Source organism: Musa acuminata, chromosome BXJ3-5, assembly GCF_036884655.1.
Source record: "Musa acuminata AAA Group cultivar baxijiao chromosome BXJ3-5, Cavendish_Baxijiao_AAA, whole genome shotgun sequence".
Classification (NCBI taxonomy): domain Eukaryota; kingdom Viridiplantae; phylum Streptophyta; class Magnoliopsida; order Zingiberales; family Musaceae; genus Musa; species Musa acuminata.
In genome coordinates, this window is record NC_088353.1 from 7046374 (window position 1) to 7073468 (window position 27095).

A 27095-nucleotide genomic window follows, 5' to 3' on the forward strand; every position below is an offset into this window, starting at 1 on the left:
ACAAAAGGAGAATAAAGCCTCGTGGGGTGATGCGTGGGTGTCATCGAGGAATAATGCCATGAGTGGTCGCTTTACCTACAACACTAGAGAGAGAGAGAGAGAGAGAGAGAGAGAGAGAGAGAGAGAGGAGAAAGTCGACAGTGAATCTTATAGATCACAACAAGACTGTTAATGTTAGGGAACAACGTTAAATTTCCTTTGTGATCCTTAAATACGAAGTCGGTTAAGTGGAGGTTTTTTATGTGTGTGTGTTACTCTCTTGCACAGTACCTCCGTCAGTGACTCGGTTACGTGACATTCTCTGGTTGGACGGATTAAGTTACAAGTTCTTCTTCTTCTTGCTTCAGCTTCCTTACCTTGTTTCTTTTCATTATTTTCTCTTTCATCGGTGCTGAAGCACCTTCAAAATTCTTTTATAATTGTGCTGAAAGAAGAATCCTCCCGATTGTATCTTCGGATAGCTTTCCCAATGAAACCTGCATGAAGATCAAGAATACGTCTGGATTTTTTAGTAGGAATGTTTTTATTTACTTTTGCTCTAACAGTTAATACCTTAAATAGGTTCCATCTCATGACAAGAATGAAGCAAATAGAAAGAAAAAGAAAAAGGATCAAGGCTCAAGCCAAGTATGGCCACTACAATTTCACATCCTAATGAATGAAGTGACATTGATATAGAATAATACACACCAATTCATACAATTGCATCATTTCGTCACAAACAGAGCTGATTTGCCTAAGATGTGCGATATTGTAACCCACAGAATCAACCCAATTTTAACCTCATCTAGTGCCTGAGCGGTTGCAAGAAAAAGAAAAGTAGATGAGCACAAAAGCTCAGGATCACACGAGCTTTTATCAGTGACTTCGCCACTTTGTAAGTTTAGAATGGTCATGCAACAAAAAGGGGTCCGAGATCAGTCCGCCGCACTCAAACTCCTGTAATTTTGTACCCATGCAACAAGCTGCTACTACACAGGCGATGATCCAATCATGGTGATAACCTGGGCCAGCCCTTCCCTTTTGTGCCACTCGGAGGTTCCCAAACCGGTATGACTGGTCTTCTGCATCTTACATCTTTGAATCTTTGTGTAGTGATGTTACTGATCTGCTACATGTCATGACTTTGCTTGAAGAGGAACACGAACATGACCTATTAGTGGCATTCAAACCAACAAAACAGTTAGATAGTACATTCCAAACCAATGCATCTAAAAAGTTCGCTTTGCTAGTTCTAACAAAATATATCAGAAGTAATGCCAACCAACTCAACAATTAAAACAGGAGTAGAAAACATATCAAAGAAAAAAAAATAAAATAATTTCGCCATCATCTAATCTAATAACTAGGACGTGGAATCTTCAGAGTGAGAAAATATGAAAAGATTATTTTGCCATAATCTAATCCGTGGAATTTCATACAATAAACAACTAGGGTGTTTTATCTTCAGAAATGACATGGACAAAGTAATCAGCTGTGCCATTATACACCGATAAGATCAATGGTCATCAGGTTTTCTTGTATTGAGCATGACTTTTTAGCAACATATCGTACCATTTCAGGATTTTCTATTGCACAAACAATGAGATAGTTTTCATTTTCATCGAGCAGAGTGGCTAAAATCAGAATAAACTGTCAGTGAAGTTCTCACATAAGATCATGAAAATAATTATTTTGGCACTATGTCACATATACAAATTATATATGATTCAATGGTCAGGCAGATTCCTAAAGTCCTCTATGGTATTGGAACAATTAAATGGTTCTTTTCACTAGCACAATTGGTGCTAGGTTCTCAGATTTGACTATCGTGAGTTCAACAAAGTGTCTACGCCAGTGAGGGTGAGATAGTGGCAGGCTGCAATCTCCTATATTCATCTAGAGAACCACAAAACATAAAAAAGATTTTAACTTTGTGTTTAAAGATGGTTGCATGCACTGCAACGTAGATGCGGGATCTGTCCGTATGTAGTGTCAGCTGCCATTCTACATGTTCTTGATGATAGTGACATCCTGATATACCTTTACACATCCTGTTAAGTTCCTTTTCCCCACTAAAATTTTCATCCAAAGATTTGCCAAAGGACTTTTAAAATGATACTCCTTGTATGTTGAGTTTCTAAATTAGGTCTAATTTGTTTTCATAAACATTGCAATTGTTTGCTGAGTTGTGGTACTATGCATTCAAACTATGTATTTTATATTCAAATTCTACCAGCTTCTAGAATACAGAAATGGCAAATTAAAGCATCTGCCAGTCCAAATGATCAACTTTTAAGTTGAAAATCAGTCACAGAGTATACAACATTGATGAGCCAGTAATTGCTCAATCTTGAAAGAAAAGATAAGGAGTTTTACAGATTACAGTTGTAGACAAAAGAAATCCTTTAAGGTCACACTCTTAATCTATAAATTCTATTGATATTTATGTAGCATCATATTTCAGGACCACAAGATTACTTCAATACACCGAGGAAAATATTTCTAGTGTTAGATTCATTGCTGGAAAGGAGATTCATAATTAAATACCATGCTTTGCATTGCAAAAATGAACAAGGTGGAAGGTCATAATAAATTGTAGTCAATTAGTTAGTTCAATTACAGTTCTCTGCAACCCAGCAAAAAGGGAAAAGTAAACATGGTTCATGGAAGCTTTGTTGGTTAATCATGTGCTACGTAATCTAAATGAACTGCACCATAGTTAGTATTGTGGGATAAGCGTATATAATGTAGATTAACATCTAAATATGCTTAAAGTTAGGGTACAATAGACAGCCTCTCTGCTAAGGGTAAGGCTCAATACAGACCTTAATTAGTTCAGGTACTGTCTGCAAACCTCCAGAAACTGTTTCCATCTTAATTTAGCCTTCTCAAACCCCTCCATATCAATGTTGTTTCAGTAACATCATTTTCATCTCACATTTATGTTACTCCAGGCCTCAATGGCTTTGTAGCAGATTTAGTTAACTTGATACAATTTCACATAACCTCAGATCTCTTTTGTAGGCCAAATTTCTTGCTGAATTTTGATTGTACAAGTCTATTTGATGTTTAAAGTATCATGTTGAGAATTTGGAGTTGTTTGATACCCTTTATCAAACAGATAAGCAGGTGGATCGGTGAAAATAGTTCAAAATTTGACAATTAATACTCGAGACGAGTTTTTTTAGAAGAATAAAGCATTTTGAGAACCCATGAGTGGTGATTGATTGGATCAGGAACAAATTTCTCGCTGAACTACTTTTGGTCGGTTTTTTCTCGAGTGTGATGATCATTTACAATTTCTTCTTCTAAACATAGGTTTGTAGAATCAGCAAATCATACTTTCAAATGGGTACTATTTCATTTTATAGAATTCCATGAAAACCAATACATCGGTTCTGAACAGACATGTCAATTCTATGTCACTGATATCCACTGATAGTATTCAACAGTTATTAAGCACAAAATACATGTTCCAATAAAAAAACAATTAATAACAGATCCACGAGTAGCTTCAGGAATATTGCCTGATCGATGGCTATACTACCCTCTATCAACAAAGTACATCTACTAGAATCAATATGTCATAGATAATATTGCTGAAACTGAAAAAATACAGTAAAAAACCTTAAAGATTATTGAACTATTGGATTGAACTAGTTTAATTAATATTTTTGTTAGATTAGATGCATGTAATTTAATGTTATAGTAACAATTATTTTGCATATCTAATACATAAAAATCATGATTATGTTTTCTCTCAGTTATGTTGTTATAACTTTCCTAAAGCAAGTCGCTTGCTTTGTTCAAACAAGTGCCTCGCGCAATAAAAACTTCTAACAAGCAAAAGGCTTACTCGGTGGGCATCGGAGATAATGTAAGCATCACCACCAACATCAGCTCCATAATAGCTGTGATCTTCTAGTCGCCGCCATCGAACGAATTCTTCCGCATCTCGGAGGAGGGCAACAATGTGATCGCCGGGACTCCAGGCGAACATGGAGAGCCGGCGATGCCGAAACCCTATAGGCGGAGGAGGGGGAGTTCTGTGGAGCTGGAGGGAGGAGGATCATGGATTGACTGCGCGAACCAAGGCATTGGGTTCGGCGGATTTCCACCACGACATGTGGAAGGAGTGACTGGCGTTCCTTCCACGCGCGGCGCCTCCTCCCCTGCGCCGCTGGTGGCTTATGCTGATTCCGCCCTTGCCGTGTCGAATTGGCTCCGACGCAGTCTTCATGTTGATTGAGGCTTGGAAAAGATTCATGTCCTTATTCCTCTTAATATTAAAATTTCCCATATATAAACATGATTAATATTGATTAATTGAATATAAATATATAATATTAATGTATCTGAAATATCCTAACCTTTAAAAGTTGTAATTAATTTTTGAACGATATATATATATATATATATATATATATATATATATATATATATATATATATATTATTGGAGGAAACAAAGGACAATATCACAACAATAGTCTGAGGGTGCGTGCGGTGTGGGCAAGGAGGCCTATCAAAATCATGCTCTCCCATTGGTCCAACTCATCCCACCCTATCCAACTCCAATCCTTCACCTCCTTCCCATGGACCTTTTCTCTCCCACACACTCCTCCATCTGCCATCTCCATTACCAGCAGCAGCAGCAGCAGCAGTTTCAGCACCAACGCCATGGCCATGTCAACACAAACCTCCCTTTTCACCCCTCCCACCACCATCCCGTTCTCCAAGCCCGCCGCCCCCCCCGCACTCCTCCCGTGGAAGCAAACCCCCGGGGCGAGGCAGCTCCGCGTCGCCAGCCTGCGGGTGTCGGCCACCGAGGAGAAGAAGACGGCGGCGCCTGAGGCTCCCGAGGCCCCTGCCGGCTTCACCCCGCCTCAGCTGGACCCCAACACCCCCTCCCCCATCTTCGGCGGCAGCACGGGAGGGCTTCTCCGCAAGGCGCAGGTGGAGGAGTTCTACGTCATCACCTGGGACTCCCCCAAGGAGCAGGTGTTCGAGATGCCCACCGGCGGCGCCGCCATCATGCGTCAGGGGCCCAACCTGCTGAAGCTGGCACGCAAGGAGCAGTGCCTGGCGCTCGGCACCCGGCTGCGCTCCAAGTACAAGATCAAGTACCAGTTCTACCGGGTGTTCCCCAACGGCGAGGTGCAGTACCTCCACCCCAAGGACGGCGTCTACCCGGAGAAGGTCAACCCCGGCCGCCAAGGCGTCGGCCAGAACATGAGGTCCATCGGCAAGAACGTCAGCCCCATCGAGGTCAAGTTCACCGGCAAGCAAGTCTATGATCTGTGACCACATACATCTCCTGCATGCTTCCCTTCCCCGTGTCACATGATATCATATATATGAACTCCATTCGCCTTCTGTAATCTCATTCTTATCTCTACATCTCCTACACTTGTATTATTTCTCATCCAAACTCTGTGCACAACTTCAATTAAGCTGCTCATATGATTCCCAGATTACGACTGCTCGGAGTAAATAATTCTGTTAATTGGTTCGATAGACTTGGTCATATAGTCTTAATCATTGGTCTTCGCCGATCACAATCGAAGCTATATATCTCCACCGAATGCCATGCTTCTTACGAGAGACTCCATTAATTAAGCTGAGTGCAGGCATCCCTGTGAGCTTTATGCTGCTGGGTATTAAAGCATAGTCCAGCGGTCGGCAAACGTCGGCAATGGGACGTCCATCAAGAGGTCTTTATTGGCCATGATGAAGCCTTCTCAAGTGACGTTGACTGCAAATCCACTGCCGACTTCGTCTGTATGTGAGCATGGCGACTGCAACGCAAGCGAATCTTCATACTTGGGCTCTGAGGCAAAGGGATGACTATTGAGAAGGGAGGTGGACAGTGACATGGTACCAAGACAGCATGTAATGCATGAGTAGGACTGCAAGGAGGGGTAGTGCAGTGTGGCAGGAGAGAGGAACAGTGAAATGGACAACACCCAAGCCCAAAGCAAAGTGATAATTGCTTCCTCCTCCCCTTTTTCATCGCTCTCACTGCTCTGCTTTCACCGCCGCTGCTCCAGATGGGGAGGCTGCAGTCCCTCTTCTCCCCTCTGAAGAAGCTGTGGATTCGTTTGCATTCGGCACACAAGAAGAGTACTACGCTCCCTCCGCTGCCTCTGTTTCTTCATCTTTCTTCCGTTTTAGTTAGCGCCACGCCATGGCGTATGACACGGTTGCATTGACAGGGAGGGGGATACACATCCTGTACGAGGATGTGAAGTCGTGCCCGTATGAGGACGTGCAGGTCCTCTGGTCGATGCTGGTGGAGTCGCGCACGCCGCCGTTGCGATTGAAGCGATGAGGGCGTCGGAGAAGAAGAAACGCCTCAGATTTTGCGTCGCGCCCCCTTCTTCGACGTCATGTATGCTTGTGCCTCTCTGCTCGGAGAACATATCGACATATACGTTTGTACATAAACATATATATATATATATATATATATATATAGAGAGAGAGAGAGAGAGAGAGAGAGAGAGAGAGAGAGAGAGAGAGATGAGAACGAGGAAGAAAGAGAGTTCTTACTTGTTCTTCTACATCTCTAAATACTACTCAATGCAATCTGCTCTCTCCTCTCCCTCTCTCTCATTATAAAGTGATGTTATTGTTTATGTGGAGGAATTACTGACTCTGTTTTCTGACATTGAGAACTTCTCCTCCTCTGTTCTACCTGTCGAAGAGCTGAATAACTTGTTAACAGGGATCAAATACCTATTGATCATCGCTCAGTAGAGTTGAGAACCTTCAACTTAAAAGGCATATTACCTATGAAATCACAAACAGATCTCTCATGTGGGTCTGTCAAGATCCAGCTTCTTCCTAAGGAGATGATGAAGATAATACCTACACTTAATTCTAGGTTGCTTAGAGTGCGTATATATATATATATAACCGGGCCTGGAAATCGGCCCAAATGGTCCTCGTATTGGTCCGGTTGGGTCGATGTGGCAGAGCGGCCCATGAACAGGTTGACTTCGCGTGCATAAAAGGGACGGGAGCGGGGAGGGTTTCCACCACGCGCCGCCGATCCTTGATTCTTCGACAACCCCAAGAGGAGGCAGTGGCCAAAGGAAGGCGGGCGTCGAACGTTCGACAAGATGGGGTAAGTTTCAGCCATAGCCCGGTCCTGGATCTTGTTCCAGTTTCCTTATCGTTTTCTAATGCTACGTTCGAACTGTTTGTCTAGGGTTCTTATGGATCAGTTTATGTTTCTCTTTTTTCGTCGGGAACTCTATAATCCTTCTTGGATCTCATGCTTTCGCCTACTTAGGATCTTAGATAAGAGAACCGGGGGAGAAACCGAAATCGAGTTGATGTTTTGAAAATTCGAATCACCATTTGGATGGGGTTTTGAGCAATGGATGACTGCAATATGTATCTGTCTGTGTGTGTGTGTGTGTTTCTGAATGTTCAAAAGATCATCTTGTTTTGCCAAGCGTATATTTCAAAAAATTTGGCATATGGAGTTTGGCTACTTGGCACTTTTGGTTTGATTGGAAAAGTTTTTTTGTAATTATTGATGACTGTATGTATAATATTTAGAGATAAAAATGTTGTTTTTGATTATAAGTTAAGTTAGTAAATTCAATCAATTGCTTGTGCTTGAGTAATATATATGATCAGAAATGAAAACCAATTTTCTAGTGCGCCTCTAAACATAAGAGTGATCATAAAGAGAACTTGTTTGATTAAAGAGAAATGTCTTTTCATCAACTGTAAGCTCTGTTGCAGGAAGACTCGTGGTATGGGAGCTGGGCGCAAGCTCAAAACTCACAGGAGGAGGCAGAGATGGGCAGACAAGGCATACAAGAAAAGTCATCTCGGCAACGAGTGGAAGAAGCCCTTTGCTGGTTCTTCGCATGCCAAGGGTATTGTTCTTGAGAAGATGTAAGTTTTATAATGCTTATTTACTTTTCATTTTCTAATTTTGGTGTTGCTTATGTTTGGAGGACTGACATTAGATAGGCTCTTGCAGAGGCATTGAAGCCAAGCAGCCCAACTCCGCTATCCGAAAGTGTGCTAGAGTCCAGCTGATAAAGAATGGGAAGAAAATTGCAGCCTTTGTTCCTAATGATGGTTGCTTGAATTTTATAGAAGAAAATGTAAGTTTTAGATTCATCTAGCAATTCTATATGCCATCATGCTTTCCAGATGAATGGTCTATGCACTTGTTAGCAAGGATTTAGTTATAAGAGGTAGTATCGGGCTGGTCTTGTGCAAACTGATATGCACTGGTCAGTAATGATATGGCAAAGGTCTCATGGCAACCATACATCAGTCACATTGTGTTATGATCCTAGTCGATTGGATAATTGTTACATTAACTAATATGCCTCGAATCACATGTCGAAAATTACTTGAGCCCAAGTTGATGGTAGTGCACCGATCAAGTATTATTCCTTTTTTTTTTGTTTTTGATATAGGACATGGTCTGAGACCGATATTAGTATCTGCTTCGAATAGTCTGTTTGTGCCCTAGATTAAATGCCTTGCTTGTCGATATCATCGGCTGATAACTTCAACTTCTAATAGTAGTCTGTTACTAAGCTGCATTGCTTTTGCAGGATGAAGTCTTGATTGCTGGATTTGGAAGGAAGGGCCATGCCGTAGGTGACATTCCTGGAGTAAGGTTTAAGGTTGTGAAGGTTTCTGGTGTGTCCCTGTTGGCCCTATTCAAGGAAAAGAAGGAGAAGCCTCGGTCTTAATAATGGATCTGCTAGAGTTTCCAGATGAACCATTGTTTGGCTCCATATTATGCACTTAGTTCTATATGACTCTTTCTATAGTTACTGATGAACTGCTTTTGAAGACGTGTTTTTTTATGGTTATTCATCCTTTAGCACTTACCCTCTTATGCCGATGGTAGTTTCTTTATCAAAACTTTTTAGTGCTGCATTCGCTTTGGAATGAAGAGATTGGTCATTATGTAATGATTATGCCCCCTTTTTTTTTGTTGAAACGAAGACAAAGGAAGAATTGGTGGGATTAATCAATGGTCCCGCAATTTTCATTGTAATGGAATGATGTTCGGTAGAAGAATCTCTTTGAACTGGGTTAATTATAGATTACATCTTGTAGTTAGTTTTAATTCTTACGTTTTAAAAAATTATATTAGTATTTCTATAATAATAAAAATAAAACATTTAGGTTTATTTATGTTAATGATTTTAGTTTTATAGATAGAAATATAAAAAAATTATAAAAAAATAATTTTAATATTTGGTGGTGGATAATGTTGTTGTTAGTGGATGATGATTGTTGGTGTCGATGTCGACGTAGTTGCTTAATTGCCTATGATGATCTTATCGCAATGCCTCTTGCTTTCACGAGGAGCGTGCCATGGATATCATAGTCGCCCATCTTGCGTTGATGTTGTTGCAATTGTTGCTCGAAACTATGTCGACGCAGATGGTGGTGGCTACTTCCTGTCCCCTTGTTCCTTTGCCATCTCATTCTCTTTGGAGCGACGCCTCAGAATCCCCAGATCTCTCTTCGACCTTATTGTAACTGAGGACACCCTCTCCTCCCCCACCCCCAATGTTACTTTCACTTCGTTGCCTCCCTCAACTTGTTCACGGCCACGCTCGCCCTATACTCCAATGGCCTCTTGCACGACGGTGACGATGTGGATGAGCTCTGATTAGTGCCCAACGTCACGCCACAGTGAGCAGTGTCCATCGTTGATCCAGAATTGACATGGTAACGGGGTGGGGGGGAGGGGAAGGGGAGCGATGGGAGCTCCAACGACCCCATCTTTGGGTTAGCGTTGGGATTCACCCAATTGATCAACGGCGAGGCGACCATTTTCGCTGTAGATATCGTAGCGATCGCGGTGAAACTAAACGTAGCTAACTAAAAGAGGGTAATATGTAATTAGCCCCTTTGAACCTTTGACAATGTCAACGATCAAATGACTGTTCAAATTTTGTTTTCTACGACCGAACTAAGAAGTAATAAGCTAATCTCGCATTTCCTTTAGCAATAATAATAATATCGGCTTTCATTTTATACGATCGAGCTAAGAGACGATCCGCATAGGTATTTTTATTATTATGAAACGATTGTTATTAATGGCCAGCCTTACGTCATGATAGGACCAGGAGGTTTTGAGAGAAAGTGTTGAACGAACTTCTAAAGCGGGGAGGTGTTACGAGGAAAAACCCTGATAGGACTAATGCTCATAGTGGGAATTGATATGCTTACAAGAGAAGATATCGAATAATTACAGGGAAGCAAGATAGGACCAGGAGGTTTTGAGAGAAGGTGGTTAGCTAGCGACGTATCTATCATATGTCAATAACATCGTCCTCAAATTTCATATTACCTTAGTATCTCGAATTTTGAATTTAAAAAATTATATTAAAGTTTCTATAATTATGAAAATAAAATATCTAACTCTATTTACTTAAATAAAAAATGATGGATAAAAAAATAATTTTAATATTTTAATTATGTTGGTAAAAGGAGAGGAGAAAGAGGACGATGTAAATGTCGATGCTCTACATTTTAATTACATTTTAATTAAATTGATTCGTGATCGTTTACTGAGAATCTATGTGCTTCTTGGCCCAAGGCACCATAGTGGACTCGGAGGTGGAGAGATAAGAGCTAGAGGACGAGGAGGCCACGGAGTACGAAGAGAAGATAGTAAGATCAAGATCGCAGGAAGTGCATACGGGGTGGACCCACCGCGGACCTACGTCGGAGATGCAATAGCCAATGTTAAGAGAGTGACAAGTGACATAGGTGACCTGGCAGATGTGGTAAGCCACAAAGAAGTTAGTGTCATGGACAGAGACATCGTAGAACTAATAAAGGAAGGTTGCGTTCTGCATTTGCGTTAGCGCCAATGCAGTTACTATGCAACATCGATGTAGATGCAGAACGTTGACGTCTGCATCGTCCTCTTCCTTCTCTCCCTTTGTCGTTCTTCTCGTCATCGCTCTTCCATCTCATCTACAATAATCACTTATGAGTCCCAACAACACCATCGTCCGTCGTCACTATTAAAAATATAATTGAGATATTAAAATTATCTTTTTACCTATCATTCGTATTTTCATTGATAAAACTAACGAGGTTAGAGTAAATTGAACTAAATGTTTCACTTTTATTACTATATGAATTTTAATATAAATTTTTAAAATCTAAATATAAAATATTAAAAAGATGAAAAATAAATTTTAATTATTAACCCTAACATTGAAGCGACAACGCCAGGTTGGTGAGCATTCTTGATTGGTCATTTCTAGGTTATACTAGGAAAGGTGTTTGTTCCGTTTACGGACGAGTGGTTCGCTTGATCTTTGTAAGTCGGGATGCTGACAAAAGGAATGAAGTGGCCGACAAAGTTGGCAATATTCTTATCGCTCACAACCACTTGATCTTTGTTGAACGGCTGACATTATTGTTGCCTCCTGTAGCATCATGCTCTTTTCATGGTCACCGTGAAGTGTGTTAGAATTAATGGTGCATGAAGCACGGCACAAATGATACTTTTTGTCTCAGGATAAAGAGAGGACTTTTCACAGCTTTCTGGTTCACATAGACACATATCGACCACCACTGTTTATCCTTTAATATATTTGTTTCAGTCACACCGCTCGTAATGTTATTTCCTCCTCATCGACTCCTGATAATAGCAGTTCATTTGAGAGCGCAGCATCATAATCACCTTTTCCTGCAGTATCCACGAGAAAAGATCCAATAAGAATATATGAGTCGTCTATGCAATGCAATAATGTAGCAGTTGGCTTTTCTGACGTTTCCTTTATTTTTTTCTTCAGCTCAAAATAATGTTATTTTGATCTTTGTAAACACTACCAGTATCTATGCCACTTCGATTCAGACTTCTTAATTTGTGCTGCGAAAAGAAAATTTTGATATCATTGTGTTCCTTCCAAACTAGATTCCCTTCTACTCTTGTTCACAAAAAAGTGTTTACCAATATCTATGCCACTCCGATTCAAACTTCTTAATTTGTTTTGCGAAAAGAAAATTTTGATATCATTGTGTTCCTTCCAAACTAGATTCCTTTCTACTCTTGTTCACCAAAAAGTGTTTATCAATATCTATGGCACTCGGATTCAAACTTCATAGTTTGTTTTGCGAAAAGAAAATTTTGATATCATTGTGTTCCTTCCAAACTAGATTCCTTTCTACTCTTGTTCACAAAAAAGTGTTTACCAATATCTATGCCACTCCGATTTAAACTTCTTAATTTGTTTTGTGAAAAGAAAATTTTGATATCATTATGTTCCTTCCAAACTAGATTCCTTTCTACTCTTGTTCACCAAAAAGTGTTTACCAATATCTATGCCACTCCGATTTAAACTTCTCAATTTGTTTTGCGAAAAGAAAATTTTGATATCATTGTGTTCCTTCCAAACTAGATTCCTTTCTACTCTAGTTCACCAAAAAGTGTTTACCTATATCTAGGCCACTCCAATTCAGATTTCTTAATTCGTGCTGCGTAAAGAAAATTTTGATATCTTTGTGTTTCTTCCAAACTAGATTCCTTTCTACTCTAGTTCACCAAAAAGTGTTTACCAATATCTAGGCCACTCCGATTCAGATTTCTTAATTCGTGCTGCGTAAAGAAAATTTTGATATCTTTGCGTTCCTTCCAAACTAGATTCCCTTCTACTCTTGTTCACCAAACCAAAAAGGAAGTGCCGCATGAATGAATGATACCAAGAATAAATAAATAAATTTGCCACGATTATCAGTATTATGATTACTTGTTCCAGTATTTCTTTTCCCCAGAGATGCTCATGGCTATATAATAAAAGATTTGGGAGTGTTCTTAAGATCAATTTTGTGTCCAAATAAGGAACTGATAAATAAGCCTGATCCAATAATATACATCACCTGTTACCAAACCTATGACAGTCCCTCGTTTGATTTAGCAGCTTGAAGCATTTCCACTATAAGAGTCTTCACATCCCTACAACAAAACAAGAAAACTTGGTCAAGGTAATAAGCTCAGATCCGCAAGGGAACTTTCTTAAGGCAATTAATTAAACTAAGAAACAGGGCAAATTGATGATTTCATGGGTCTAATGTTGCCAAAATGCTTTAGCATGTGAAAATTAGAATTTGCAAAATCACTAAACATGACCTACTTCCTGTCTTGAGCACGTCTAGGGAATGGGATGCGAAGTTTCAAAGTACTTCCTTGATAACCAGCCTGCATAAAAGATGTGCCACAGCTTCAGTCTTCAGTGAAGATACAAAGTAAGAGAACATCCTTTGATACACTAAGCATAAAGATGGAAATAGAAATTTGTCTCAAGGATAATCAGAGCAAATAATATTTGGTATAAAATGCCCAACTAATCAGTTTAAGCACAAAATTCCTGCCACGCAGAGAATACATATGCAACTGTACCCTTGTATGCAAAATGTTGTTTTCATGAATGAAAACACATGAAAATAACAATATAATTCTTTCAAATAACATAACCAAGAAAAAGGATTCATGTAGTCCGCAGTTAACAGAACATCATACTCATACTTCTGACAGTTCAGATATTGATTCCAAAGGAGAGAATCTAACAAATTAAGTTTTGTCACTTCAGCCACCTCATGGAAGCAGCTCTTTTCGCTAACAATATTGGTAAATTCTTAAATAATTATATATTAGCTAATCACAGTGTAGACAATCTCTAGTTTGTTGCACAAGTGACCACTATGCTGTTATTAGCAACTTCCTAAATTTCATGACAGAAAATGTTGAAGTGCAATTTACAATGATTTGTATGCTTTGTCTGAGACTATTAAAACTTAGAACATAATTCTGACATGTATCGGCCTAATGATAGGGTTCCTTTGATAATTAAAATATTCTTGCCCAAGGGATGTTACTTGATGAATACAATAAACAGCATATAAATAATACAAACTTGTCTGATAATACCAGACACTTCCAGATGTTCAGAAGAAGTTCCAAACTTCCAATATCAAATCCAAAGGAGTTCAGATCGATAGGCTTGGACTGAACTACAAAGTGTAAGGAATTGGATTCAGAGACACTTCACTGAGTCCATTGTGCCATTCATGTAAAGGCTCGATGTCACTGATTAATTGGATTATGTTGAGAAATATTATAGTTTACAATCCTGGCCCAGAACATATGATTAAACCCTGTCTGAGTCGATTTGGGGAATCATTGTGGTTCCATTGCCACAAGCTTTGATTTCATTCCCGTTGCTGACCATATCCCTTATGGAAATGACTCCTTAAAGAATTAGAAGAGTCTGGATGGATAAACAGCTAAAAGAGCATTGTGAAGCTGGGCTCGTAAGCGCTGTTGGCTGAAACCCATGAAACCTAAAGTTGCACCACATTAATCTGCAAAATTGTCAGGCTGCAGGCCATAGTTTAATTTTTTTGGTCAGAAACATAAGCAGAAAAGTAAACAATATTTTTTGGTCAAGAAGAAAAAATAGTTAAAAGTGGCAGCTTCCATTGTTCTTCTTCTTATTTTGCTCTCCCAGGTAAAAGTCATGCAAACAGTATTATAATGAGATTAAAAATTGTTATCCTAATGAGTAACTACTATGGCAATACTACCAAAAAAGGGCATGGTTTAAAATGCCAGTAGGACTATTTACCATCTAACAAAGCATTGATAACGAAGCATACGACTTGGTAGCTTGGTATACTGCTTACATTTTTGTGGTGATACTGGGTGGTACAAGTCGGTAATTCTGCTCAATATCTTGGTATTAAACCAGTCTCAGAGGTTGCCAAATTCGATTTAGATCAGTGCTCATAACTCAGATGCAGAGCATTATCAATTTGGCACTAAAGGCCTCTCTTTGTCTGCAGTTATCTTCGGTCCTTCTCCTATGTATTCTATTATATTTCTAATATTGGTCCATCAGATATGCAAATGTTTTACCTAATTGAAGCTGATGTAAATTTATTATAAACATTAAATAGCACAACTTTAACTTTCTGTTTGGTTGCACATTCCATGTAAATACCATTTTCACACTATTTTAGTAAATGATATGAAGGCCTTCAGTTGATTCTACAAACCCACATAGTCTAAGCAACTAGGTATGGAGTGCCATTTCTCAGTCCACCTTACCATGAAATTTTGCTGCTGTAGTCACAAGCTTAAGAGTCAACACCTTTAGTATGTTATAGATAATGTATTTTGCATATTTTGGTTCTCAGCAAGTATCATATATGGAGAAAGATAAAAGAGAGCATTAAACCCGTTATATAGAAAGAAGAATCATAAACACACTCAAATGAGCTACCACCTTTACATTGAAGCCAAGGCTATCCACATCTTGCATGTGAGCAAAGTCCACCTGAAAACATCATTCTTAGATTAGGTCCCAAGTGAACAGAAAAGACAAACATTTAGGTAATCCTAGCCACACAAGCACATAAATGCAGCTCTTCTCACAAAAAAATTCATCAGGAAAATATAGTTTTTCTTTAATTACCTTTACTGAGGTTGAATGTTGTACAATGGCTTTTGTATCTTCTTGATGATCCCTATTCATGTGGGACTAGCAAAGGAAGAACAAGTTAGTAATAAGAATACCCAGGAACTGAAGAAATGAGGGTTAGAATACCGAGATAGGCTTTGTAAATTGAGATATTGGATCAACTTTGGCAGCTTTATATTCCTCACCATCAAATTCTAGTGACAAAATCATTATGAGCAACATATATGACATGAAATTTGAATGTATAATTAACTAAGCTGAGTCTCAGCCTCCACAAGAGGTTTGAGATTTGGGGCTGAGAAACCAATCAAAATCATAATACCAACATGTGGATTACCTCCCGATCCCAGTAGAGCCGTGGCAACGCCAGAAACATAGCGCACATATTTTGGTTTGATGTGGATGAAACTGAAGTCACCAAAGTCAACCTTTGATAGAAAAAATATCTATTTCCTTACCTCCACGAAAAAGACAGAACTGCAAATGCATAATGGATTTTAAAAAGTTGACAATTACCCAAAATGCGTCTGGATGTCTTCTTAGATAAGCAGTACGTGCAGCTTCATTATCATCTTCAGAAACCTAACAAGAAGGTTATGTTGCGGAAAATTTGAACCAAGAGGTCTCAATAATAGGGCAATGTTGTGTGAGAAAAGAAGAAAAATAACTAGAAAAACAGTGCATTTTACCACAACAAGATTATAAAATATGCAACTCAGAAGTTACGAACAGGCATAGCAAACGAGTCTTATGTCACATACTGGAAATCTATGTTATCTTAGGAAATGATATGGCTTTAGGCACTTTAGAGTCTAGACTGCAAGTGAAGTTATCATAATTGACTACTATATAAAAAGGAGAACTGTAGAAAATTAACAGGCACATAACAAATGGGCATTGAAAAATGCATTTATTTTCCAATACACATTTAATCCTTATAACTCTTTATTACTTAGGTTGCAATATTCAATAACATTAATGACTTGAAAGCTTATAAAAGTGAGAACCTAAGAGGTCTCTGGAAATTGGAATTATTAAGTGACATTCAAGGCTGCAGAACCAATGAAATAAAGGCATTTCCCCGAACAAAGACAATCCTGTGTGTCTCTTGGGTAATCCGGATACGATTACATACTCTAGTCAAACAGTGCTAAGTGAACATCATCCACCCAAACACTTTACGGAAGAAGAAAGAGAAAATTTTACAAACCGGAACAGCATCCCCATATATGGTGACAACTATATCAGTCCTATCTTCAGGATCCTTTGCTACAAGCAATGAGCACTTAGGATTTGCCAACAAATTCTGCATGCATCAAATAATTTTCCATTAAAATACTGTAAAAGAAAAACCTTAAGGAAACAAAAAACGAGAAGTAGAATGCCGTAAAGTTATCCACAGAGGAAATTATCTAGTTATCAAACCTTTGAATGGACAGCTAAGCTACTGACTGATAGTATGGGAGAACCATCATGATCACATGCAAAATCAACCATGGATCCGGAAGGATAACCCTCGTGGACCTGCACATGTAAGTACGTAGCTTATGTCTGACGTTAATTGGCTTTCAAAAGCTTGAATTGAATAACATGGAATGAACTATATGATCCATTGCTCAGAAGAAATATTTTTAGCACTAAGTTCCGGTTCAGATATCACTGAGAAATATTTTCAACCCTACATTTTCTCCACCAAGACTGTTGCTTGCAAAAGTCGCTGTGCACAGAAGAAGTCCGAACAACACTGATAACGGAATATGGACATATGCACAGATTTATACGTATACAAACTTGTACATGTAACCACAAGATAAAGTAGATCAATAAGAGCACATACAGGAATATGAACAACGTAAGCATAACTTAAGTCTTAATCCTACAAAATCAATGATGAATGTATAGAAAGAAAGAAAATGAAATGCATATTAGGAGGCACACACCAGTCTTCACAAGAAAAAAAGTGCACCTCCTGTTTAAGTATACCTAATAGATCTATTGTTCAGTACTTAAAGCTGAAATGGACATATGCCAAAGTTGTCAACAAGCAGCTAATGAAGAATTATCGGTAATGCACAATAATTTTTGTTACGAGATAAGGAAAGACGCCAGTATGTCACATTGATTATATGATACATAGTTTTTCTAGTGTACATCAAACTTATGAAAATTTTTTCATGAGCAGGGAATTAAGTCAACAACAATACAACTGTCAGACATAATAGACACCGACAGAGTCAACAGAGGTTCTTCAGTTTCCAATTACCGAAATACCAAAAGAGCAAAAGCAATGAACAGCAACAACAGTGTGGTATCTTTTCATGGCACAAGTTAATTTTAACAAACCAAGATTTGAAAAAAAAAATCATTGATTAAATTCAAAAGTTTATTTATCGAGTTCAAAGTGGTTGAATAAAGATACAATTAGCATAGGATAACAACATATAAATTTAATAAACTGATTGATTACACCAATCCACCTGAGAAAAGGTAGAGAGCATGCCCCGAGTGCTGAGATCAAGTAGTGTTCGTATTTCTTCAACAGGAGAAAGTCGAGCAGCAGCTTCCTACAATAAAAGAGAAAATTTAATCAATTCATGACGCACACAATTACAAAACTTAATGTGTGTCAATTACCGTCAATTGCATATCATTCAAGAAAACGTAACCACCATATTGATGCCATCTTCACATACCAAGTTACAAACTATTTATGGTGAATTTCCATGAGTTCAACGATAAGACCAAGCTACTTGTATCTTATTATGCTGCATTTAAGCTTGCTTCTCAATTTTTGTTCTCTTTAGTCCTTGATAATGTTCTCAAGCCACTAGCATTTTTAACAATTGCACACTCAATATAACTGATCAAGCACCAACGAACTTCGATAAGAAATTCAAAAGTAATTTCTTACATATCAGAATGATCATCCTCATTGACACCATATTAAACTTGCCCACACACATGAAACACATAATGATCATCCAAATAATCAACTGGAAATACACACCTGATGAGCACGAATCTTCTCGAAGGCATCCGAAACCCCCGTCACATCACCTGGCGCCGCCATCTGAGGTGAAAATCGATCGCAAATCGATCGGTAGACTGACCTCAGAACACGATTGATCGGGGAAGAAAAAGAATCGATAGCTTATCCAAATCCGAGGGATTCTGTTGACCTGGGAGGAGGACGGCGAGGCGGACGAGGCCATGGCGCGGGGGGAGAAGGCGGCGAAGAGGCGGCGGCGTGAAGGAGAAGAGAGCTTCGCTGAATGGGACAGCGGTTTAGTAAACGGCAAGCGATTGACGAAGGGGGAGACGAAGGAGGGCAAGCGGACGGGTGGCGTTCGCAGCACGGTCGTCATCCCCTCTACGCCGCCTCCACTCCACTCTCTTTCTCTCTCCGTTTGCCTCTTCCGTTACGTTTTCTTTTATCTTATTATATTATTTCCCTTTTCTTTAAAAAGAAAAAAAATAGCAACCATATCTCTCCCCACACACAACCCTATTCATGTACAATTTTGACATAATTACTAAATTACCTAAAAAAATTTACATTCATATATTTCTGATTTTTTATGTTCATCTTTTGTATATTAAATTTATTTATCAAAATAGATTCAAAAATCTCATCTAATATATATTTACATAAAAAATATTGGTCTACTAAATCCACATACTATGGTTTAAGGTAACTGAAGCTTAAAATAGTCTTGTCATGTACTAATCACTGACCCAACATTAATAGTTCGAAACCTCATAATTTAGATTTAGTACATAATAAATAAATATATAAATACTTTAAATTTAATTAAAAATATATTTCTTTTCACAGAACTTAATGACAATAAAATGATCAATAAGTCTATGCTTTGTTTCATTCTAATCCACGAACATAAAAAGAAAAAATAACAAGAAAGAAAGAAAAAGTTGATGATGGAGTATTTCTTGCCAATATGATACATAAGATATATCAATTTATGCAATCTTTTCTCACTCTTATCACTGGTCATACCAAAGGAGATCTTATTGGGGGTGTAGAGGCACATCAATTGGCAAAGCTCTATGTGTGCACATGGTGATGTATGAGAGAGAGGAAACAAAATGTCAAAGCTCTAAAGACTCAGTTTCTTCAAGGCTAAGTTACAGGTGATAAAGACCAATACAAATTGAATTCCAAATCCTTTGCACCCAGAGTTGCTTTCAAGTTTCATCATTGTGTTGATGGTGCTGGTGACTCTGTAGGTCAACTGTAACCATGACAGAGAAAGGAGCAGAGCCATGGAGGTATTAGGTGAGCTGAAAGTATAAAGCATAAATTTGGAAAGCAGCTGACCAAAATACAAGTATCCATAAAGCTTTATTTCAAAGTTGAAAATTGCTTTCAAATCAATCCAACCTAAATTTAGAAGTTGCATGTATCCTTCTTTTTTGAGATCTACAAAGTTTTTCCATCAACACATAAAATAAAATAATGATGTGGTAATACACCTATCAAGTATTGAAACTTTATTCGATATTTTAAAAATATCAATTAACTTAATTGATAAAGATCTTGACGACGGATAGTAATATTCATTCATCATTTACCTATGCATAAAATAAATAAATAAATATTAGGAACATAATAATCTAGATATTAATATTTTGCTTTAGTAGAATGGATTGATGAGATCCCTTGGTAGGGCCATAGCTCAACTTCAATTTCACATTGGCAATACCAAGCAAATTCTTAGTCCTCTATCTTTTGATTCACATCATAGAAGCTGAGCACTTCACTTCTTTAGGAAAGAAGTGAAGCCTCCATCACAAATTGTTGCTCAACACACTCAGTTTTTTCTTCTTCTGAGGAATGAAGTGCAGAACAGTAATGATAATATACTTTCTCATCAAACAAAACCTTCCTGCATATAATTCATCATTTGTAGGTGGAAGCAAACCAGAGATTACTGGGAACACATGTCTGCCCAAAAGTCAAACTTGGTCCTCTTGATAGAGTGTAAGGGGGAACATTTCAGGCTTAATGAGCAAGTTTTATTCATCAAATAAACTACAAAAAAATAAAAAGGTCCTCCTCACCCCCTTTGATTCATTCTGAATCACTCTCCATACACATAGCCTTCAATCCTCTCCTCCTCTGCAAAACAAGAAATCATAAGTGAAAATTAAGCTCTTCGGGCATCATGTTCAGAACCAAAGAAACAATTCAATAGGCACTTTACTGAACTATATTGAGGTAAGGAGGAAGAGCAAGAGAGAAGATTTGTAAGTTCAAAGATAATATATACCTTTCTCGATCCCTTCTTCTCCCTCACCTCATACCTCTCCTGAGAAAGATCTGAGAGCCATGCCCCTGGACTCACCAACTGCGCCGAATCCAACAAGAAAACAAAGGAAAGAAAGCCTTAATCCTACTTGTATGAAAATAAGGGAAAGAAGATCCAAAATTTGCCCAATTTACATGTCAAGGGAGGCGAGAGGGAAGAGAGGAGCCATACAAGTATGCATTTTTGGACGAACTTGGACCTCTTCTTGGGTCTCTGAGGCAGCTTACACCCCTTCATGGCCATGAAATCCTCCTCCTTCTCCTTGTTCGACAGCGAGACGAAGAACCTGGGCAGCACCGCGGCGCCTCTCTCGTCCCCGACTCCGCCGCCGGCCCCGTTCTCCCCCTCGCAGCCGTGCGCCACCGAACCCCTCGTGGTGTAGCAGCGGTCCTCCTTCTCCGGCGACAACGACACAGAGCGCGACCTCCGATTCTCGCTCCCAGCAGACTCCGACCGCCTGCCGAGAAATCCGGGCATTTATTAGTCTATTTCCTCACCGGAGACGCCTAGAACGAAACCAAAATCTCTCCTTTTTAGTTCGTCTGGTCGATTTACCTGTGGGGGAGTTGGGCAGGGCGGTGAAACCGCGGCGTGGGGAAGTCCTTGTCGCCTCCGGTGACAACGCGGCGGTTGATCCGGGACGTAGCCCGCCTCCGGCCGTCGGATTTAGCCGGGGAGCCCTCGTCCCTGACCTTGACGCAACGGAGGCGCTTGCGGCTTCCCCACTGCAAGGGGAAATCAGGCTCCGGAGGAGCCGCTCTTAGAGGGGCACCTCTCTGCTCCTTCGATTCCTTCTCCATCTGCACAAAAGAAGCCCCCCCCCTCCGGTTAGTCTCAAGCAAAAGACAACCACAAAACGCCCTTCTCCCACTCCAAGATCTGATCTTTCTGCCGAGAGACAGCGGGAAACGACCAAAAGAGATAGCTTTACAGATCTCCTCGCTGTTTCCCTCTCGCAAGACCGATGATAACGCGGGATTCCAAGGAAAAGCAGATGGAAGAGCAGAGGAAGGCTTACGAGAGGAGCAGCTCCAAAATCTCACCCACCCAGTTCTTTCTCCTCCTCTTCTTCCTCTACTTCTTGCTTGGCTTGTGCGTGTACCAACCAGCCACATATCGGCGAGAGATTAATAGAGCTGTTTGAGCCGCAATTTGGACCGTAGGTTTTCGCATGGACGAGTAGATGATAGATGCTGGCTATAGGAAATGCTTCGTTTCCTATTTTGTTCTGTTTTGGCGCCTATTAGGTTATCCACACCGGACGGTGAGCACACCACATGTATTATGTTCAAAATTTCTATATACATCACTGATTTTTTTTACAACTAATTTTTTAATACTTCAATTGGAAATATAAAATTAAGCTCAATTAAGCTCTCTACAATCTATGTTTCATTTATTCATCTACTAGTTTTTCTATATTTAAATTTTAATTTTAATTTATTTCGTAAAGAACAAGTAAACATTTATCCGATAAAAAATTAGCTAATTTGAGTTAAAAAAAATATATATTTTTTAATATTTATTTTAATTTAAAATGAGTTTTTAAAGGGTATTAATATCATATATGAAGTTTTTATGTATAATAAAATAAAAATTTAATGGGTAAATACGAAATTTAATCATTTGAAAGATATATATTTAAAAAAAAAGGGGGGTTTCAAGCTTTCTTTTTTCTAATCATACTTATTATTAGACGCTATATATTTGAATTGATTCGTGTCCCGTCTGGAGTAACGATTTAGATCCCGACAAAGGAGTCGACCCATAACCACGAACGTTCCACTCCGGCCCACCACATCCTCTCCATGATTGCCTCCCGTTCTCTAACTCGTGTTCTAAGCCGGTGACAAAGTTCGGTTACCAATGTGTGCGCTGTCCGCCCTCGAGCCTCTGTGATCGGCATCCCCAGCGGTGTCAGAATCTGCGGGGCCTTCGTGCTCGGCGGCAGCCGCCGGAGCGTCGCTCTCCGCCACGCCGTTGGCCGGACGACTGCCGCCTTCGCACCCCTGCCTCGATGGAGGAATTGCTCGACCACTTCAATTGCCTCGGAAAGAAGTCTGCCCTCTTCGGCGTCGCCTTCTAATCTTCCCAAGGTGCGATCTTTTTTGGCTTCTTCTTTTCTTCCTCTCCAATTTGTCTCGCTCCACCTTCTCTTCTTTGTCATTCAATTTGAGAACGAGAGAATCTACGAGGCTGCAGACGATTATAAAGGCAAAGAGCATCACTCATGTTGGCATGTAGATGATGCAGAGCATCTGAAACTACTATGTGTTGGTGAAATGATACAAAGGAATACTAGCACTGAGAAGCGGGTTGGCCGTTCACCAATAAGTTAGCTGATTAAGAGCATTAAACACCATGCACCATCTCAGCCATTTGAGCTTGCAATTTTCTTCGCCATAATTTCCAAAATCTTTGCTTTGTTAGATTCTCTACAATCTTCTGGTAATCAAATCTGTCTTCCATTCGTTGACTTCATGTATTAGTCAATGTTGATGCAAAGACTGTAACCATTGAAGGTGTTGTGTTAACCTAGTCGAAGCCTCATGAAGTTTTCTTTGATGAAGAGGTTCTTTTCCTTTTGCATTTTTTCTTTTCGTATGACAGATTTCTCATTCACATGGCAGACAGCATATCAAGTCTTTCAATTAGTGGTGAAATATAAGAACAATTGAATACGTCAATGGCTATTATGGATATCATCGCAGGAAACAACATGCCTTGATTGCAATGATTAAGTCGGCATTAAACTTTTTTTCTTTTAATGTAACTTATAGAAGTTGATGATGGACCTTGGTGTCATAGTAAAAATGCTACTATGCAATCTAGGTGGTAAGGATTCGGATCACGGAATCAGTCTCTTAGGAGTAAATTCAATTACAATATCCCCTCCCTATACCCCATATTGGTGGGAGTTTTATACACTTAAGAACATGGAAGATATGTCTAGGATTTAAGAGAGGATTATAAAAGATCATGTCCCAAGTCACTTGCTACATATATTCATATAAAAAGAATCTATCAGAAAGAAGGTTATGTTAGTTGCTACTTAGAAGTATAAATGACTATTTCTTAGTCACTAATATCCAATCTACAGCTACTGCTTGGGTCCTGTAAAGTATTATTCCTTCCCAAATAATTCGGCACAAGTTGGGAATATCCTACCATGAATTTGTCGCTAAATTAGCTACTAATGTAAAGTACTTCACTGTTGTTTATAATTACAGTTCTAACAACCAATCTCAATTTATGTTAAAGCCATTTTTATCAGAGTGAAGTTTGGTTTGTAGAAGCAGGTTGTTGGAGATCGAGTAGTTTAATAATTTTAAGACTTTGAAACTCTATGTAAGTTTAAGCTAGTGTGCTCTATACTTGGTTTACTCTTATTATATCTAGGAGAATTATCGTGGCCCAGTTCACCTCATCGTCTTTGTAACTTTATTTTATTTTTTTTACTTTTCATCTCAAGTAGTAGTAGTAGTCTTAATTGCAATTTTATATATAGATTCAGGTTGCAGCAATATGGTGGACACTACAAAAAAAATTCGATCACTCTTATTTGCATGACTTCTTTCAGTTTCTTTCCATATTGTTTCTCTTCTCTAGTTTTATATATTAGAATCTACTTTGTATGGATAATAATATTCCCATGTTTTTGCCTCCCAAGCATTTTGGGTTGTGTCTCCTATGGCAGGGGGGGATTTAGTAGTCTGTACATTGTAACATAATTGGCATTCTATTATAGCTTGTACATGATATATCCTGCAAAAAGATCCAATATTTTATTCACATCTAGGTTTGAAGATGATAATTAGCACCATTATAGTCTTGGTGTTTCTCTGATCACCATGTGAATGAAGTGTTATATAATGCAAAGACAAAACAAAACAAAGGATTTTATCCATGTAACACCTGATTAATTTATATGCTGTTAAGTGAATGAGCTATTATCTGTCCTTTTTTTTCTTTCCCTCTGTCCTTGCCTTTTCCTCATGGTGGTGGATGAGTATTATCTAGAGTATTGATAAATAGCAAATGTGATGTCTACAGTAAATGGGTTATTGAAAGGGGCAATATCCGTCTATGGTAACAATTGTCCTCCCTTGGATGGAATGGACCAAAATTGATTGAATCTGACCATTTGTTCAATTCTTATCTGCTATGAATGACTTCTTGCAATAGGGCAAAGGAATTGGCCAAGATTAGCTTCGTCTTGAAATGGTACTGCAAACGATTGAACTATTCTCTTTGAATTGGTTGATACTATGAATTACAGTGTAAAGTCAGCTTTTTATAAATCATTATATTTGTGAGTACATTGGTTAAAGCCCAATGGTTCCATTCAACCTAGCTGTTATGTTGGACTGTGGTCAGGTTAACTCTAGCTGGCTAGCAGGTGGAGTTGATCTTGGGTCGAGCAATATGTTTCTTAATTCTAACTTTCATTTTAGTTTGATTCAACCAGTTTAATTTTTCTTTGAAGGAATCTATAGATATTGTTTGACCTCGCCAACTCATTTGTGGAAGTCAAGCAACCTTGGCTCCAATCTGGGATGGCAACATGAATCAAGTTGCAAACAACTCTAATCTTATTCTACAGCTTAACCCTGACCTAAACTGTTGCAAAGGCTGCCCATTTCATATAGAATTCCATTTGTATGTCAAACATGTACATGTCTAGCTGTAACAATGGATGAACAAATTTCCAATGACTTGTTTCTGGAATATTTTTCACTGCAGATATAATATACTCTTTTTTCTTATAGACGATATCTGTTTACAAGCTTAATAAACCATGTGGATAGTTTATATGTGGCCAGAAATTTTCTGCTCTCCTATTTTTCTCTATCAAACACTATCAGAGTAAACCAACAATATTTGACTTGCCATCGAGGTTGTCAATCTTCATTACTTTATCAAGTGTTTGAGAGTGAGATTGATATAAAATTTGAAAATCTAAACCGAATGATGTCTACATCTCCTTGATTAAAAATCAAAGCAAATTCTTTCTCATTTTTTCAATGTTTAGGATATTTGTTTAACTATAAGTTGTCATCATATCAATAAAAATACTCATGGTCTTGGCTTTATGCATTCATTCTTTACAGCTTGATTAAGATGACTCATGATACTGAGTTTACTGAGACAAAATTGCTTTCACATCTCTCCATAGTGATCTTTATACTCTGTATTTATGTTTAGTGCATATATTCCTACAAAATGGAGAAATTTGCATATGTATCTTTATAGTTAATATCTGGCCAATTTTCATTTGATTGTTTGAGGATAGATGTTTAATTTCTCATATTATATTCTCCTGAAGATTTTTCATAATTTAAAATCTATTATTCTGATGGCAGCCAATCTCAGCAGCACCAAGTCTTCTTGCAAACTATGGTTCCAGCATATATGGTAGGTGAAAGACTTCAATCAGAACTCTCTCTCTCTCTCTCTCTCTCTCTATGGCCTGCACAACCTGTCATCAACATGCACCTTGGCCTTCATTTGGTGCATCCATTCACATTTCTCTACTCATTTCGTTCCATTTCATCAACAGCCGTCCTCCTGCAATCTTTGACCGCTTCTTTCCTCCTTACTAAGTCAGGCCTCTTCCTTCCTAACCACGCAAAAACAACACGCCAAAATAGAGCCCACCCAACCCCCTCTCCCCGCTATATAAACCCCCCCTCCCTCTCTCCCTCCACCACATCAAGCCATTCCCAGTTCCATCTGCTTCTCTTTCCTTCCCAAGCCAATCGTTTCCCCCTTTCCGAACTCCCATCGCTACCGACAATGGAGGCTGGTCGTAAGCTCGTGCTTTTCACCGTGGCCATGATGGCCGTGGTCATGGCTTCTTCCTTGGTCGAGAAGGTGGCCGCGGTCGATGCTCCCGCCCCCAGCCCCACCTCCGGTGCTGTCACCGCTCCCGCTGCACCTGCTGCCGTCCTTGCCTCGATCTCCGTCCTCCTCTTCGGATACTTCCTCTGCTGAGCGACACAGTTTTCTCCTTCTCTTACTCGTGGTTCCTTCATTTGTTGTTCTCCTCTGTCATGCTTGTGTTTGGTCTGATACGTTTTGGAGGAAGAGGAATCCGTAGGAATTGATATCTGCATATGATGGTGAGGTGGTAAAGGATATGTAACATTGTATTTGTGTTTGATTATGTTGATCTGAGTTATTTTTTGTGGTTACAATTACATGAAATGAGAGATTGTATTGCCTCATCACATTCCTCTCATTGTGATTTGTCATGTTTGTGGGTATGAATGAAGTCGTGATTTCAAACA

The 27095-nt window shown here is 39.0% G+C and overlaps 5 protein-coding genes and 1 long non-coding RNA gene across 6 annotated transcripts; 3 read left to right on the forward strand and 3 right to left on the reverse strand.

Annotated features, from left to right (window-relative positions):
* Window positions 1-655: 655 nt before the first annotated feature.
* LOC135637527 (uncharacterized) lies at window positions 656-4190 on the reverse strand. The gene is made up of 2 exons (XR_010496297.1): window positions 3839-4190; window positions 656-1153 (listed from the first exon to the last, which is right to left on the reverse strand). It is a non-coding gene; the product is annotated as an uncharacterized LOC135637527 (long non-coding RNA).
* Window positions 4191-4582: 392 nt separating this feature from the next.
* On the forward strand, window positions 4583-5458 carry LOC103984968 (photosystem I reaction center subunit II, chloroplastic-like). Its single transcript, XM_009402563.3, has one exon. It carries the CDS (start codon window positions 4662-4664, stop codon window positions 5283-5285), a length of 624 nt encoding a protein of 207 aa, XP_009400838.2. The 5' UTR covers window positions 4583-4661; the 3' UTR covers window positions 5286-5458.
* A 1499-nt stretch (window positions 5459-6957) lies between these two features.
* Window positions 6958-8938, forward strand: LOC135638759 (small ribosomal subunit protein uS12). Its single transcript, XM_065152106.1, has 4 exons — window positions 6958-7110; window positions 7740-7895; window positions 7984-8110; window positions 8573-8938. Exons 1-4 carry the CDS (start codon window positions 7106-7108, stop codon window positions 8711-8713), a joined length of 429 nt encoding a protein of 142 aa, XP_065008178.1. The 5' UTR covers window positions 6958-7105; the 3' UTR covers window positions 8714-8938.
* A 2512-nt stretch (window positions 8939-11450) lies between these two features.
* Window positions 11451-18897, reverse strand: LOC135639020 (uncharacterized). Its single transcript, XM_065152710.1, has 13 exons — window positions 18658-18897; window positions 18486-18548; window positions 17956-18042; window positions 16904-17002; window positions 16689-16784; window positions 15995-16060; window positions 15816-15906; window positions 15605-15672; window positions 15473-15538; window positions 15284-15334; window positions 13133-13197; window positions 12879-12954; window positions 11451-11688 (listed from the first exon to the last, which is right to left on the reverse strand). Exons 1-12 carry the CDS (start codon window positions 18841-18843, stop codon window positions 12891-12893), a joined length of 1002 nt encoding a protein of 333 aa, XP_065008782.1. The 5' UTR covers window positions 18844-18897; the 3' UTR covers window positions 11451-11688; window positions 12879-12890.
* Window positions 18898-20440: 1543 nt separating this feature from the next.
* On the reverse strand, window positions 20441-21982 carry LOC135638093 (uncharacterized). Its single transcript, XM_065151042.1, has 5 exons — window positions 21824-21982; window positions 21361-21605; window positions 20977-21262; window positions 20767-20844; window positions 20441-20615 (listed from the first exon to the last, which is right to left on the reverse strand). Exons 2-5 carry the CDS (start codon window positions 21603-21605, stop codon window positions 20568-20570), a joined length of 657 nt encoding a protein of 218 aa, XP_065007114.1. The 5' UTR covers window positions 21824-21982; the 3' UTR covers window positions 20441-20567.
* A 704-nt stretch (window positions 21983-22686) lies between these two features.
* Window positions 22687-27059, forward strand: LOC135586268 (uncharacterized). Its single transcript, XM_065150839.1, has 2 exons — window positions 22687-22901; window positions 26169-27059. The coding sequence occupies exon 2, from the start codon at window positions 26203-26205 to the stop codon at window positions 26797-26799; it is 597 nt and encodes a 198-aa protein (XP_065006911.1). The 5' UTR covers window positions 22687-22901; window positions 26169-26202; the 3' UTR covers window positions 26800-27059.
* Window positions 27060-27095: the final 36 nt, after the last annotated feature.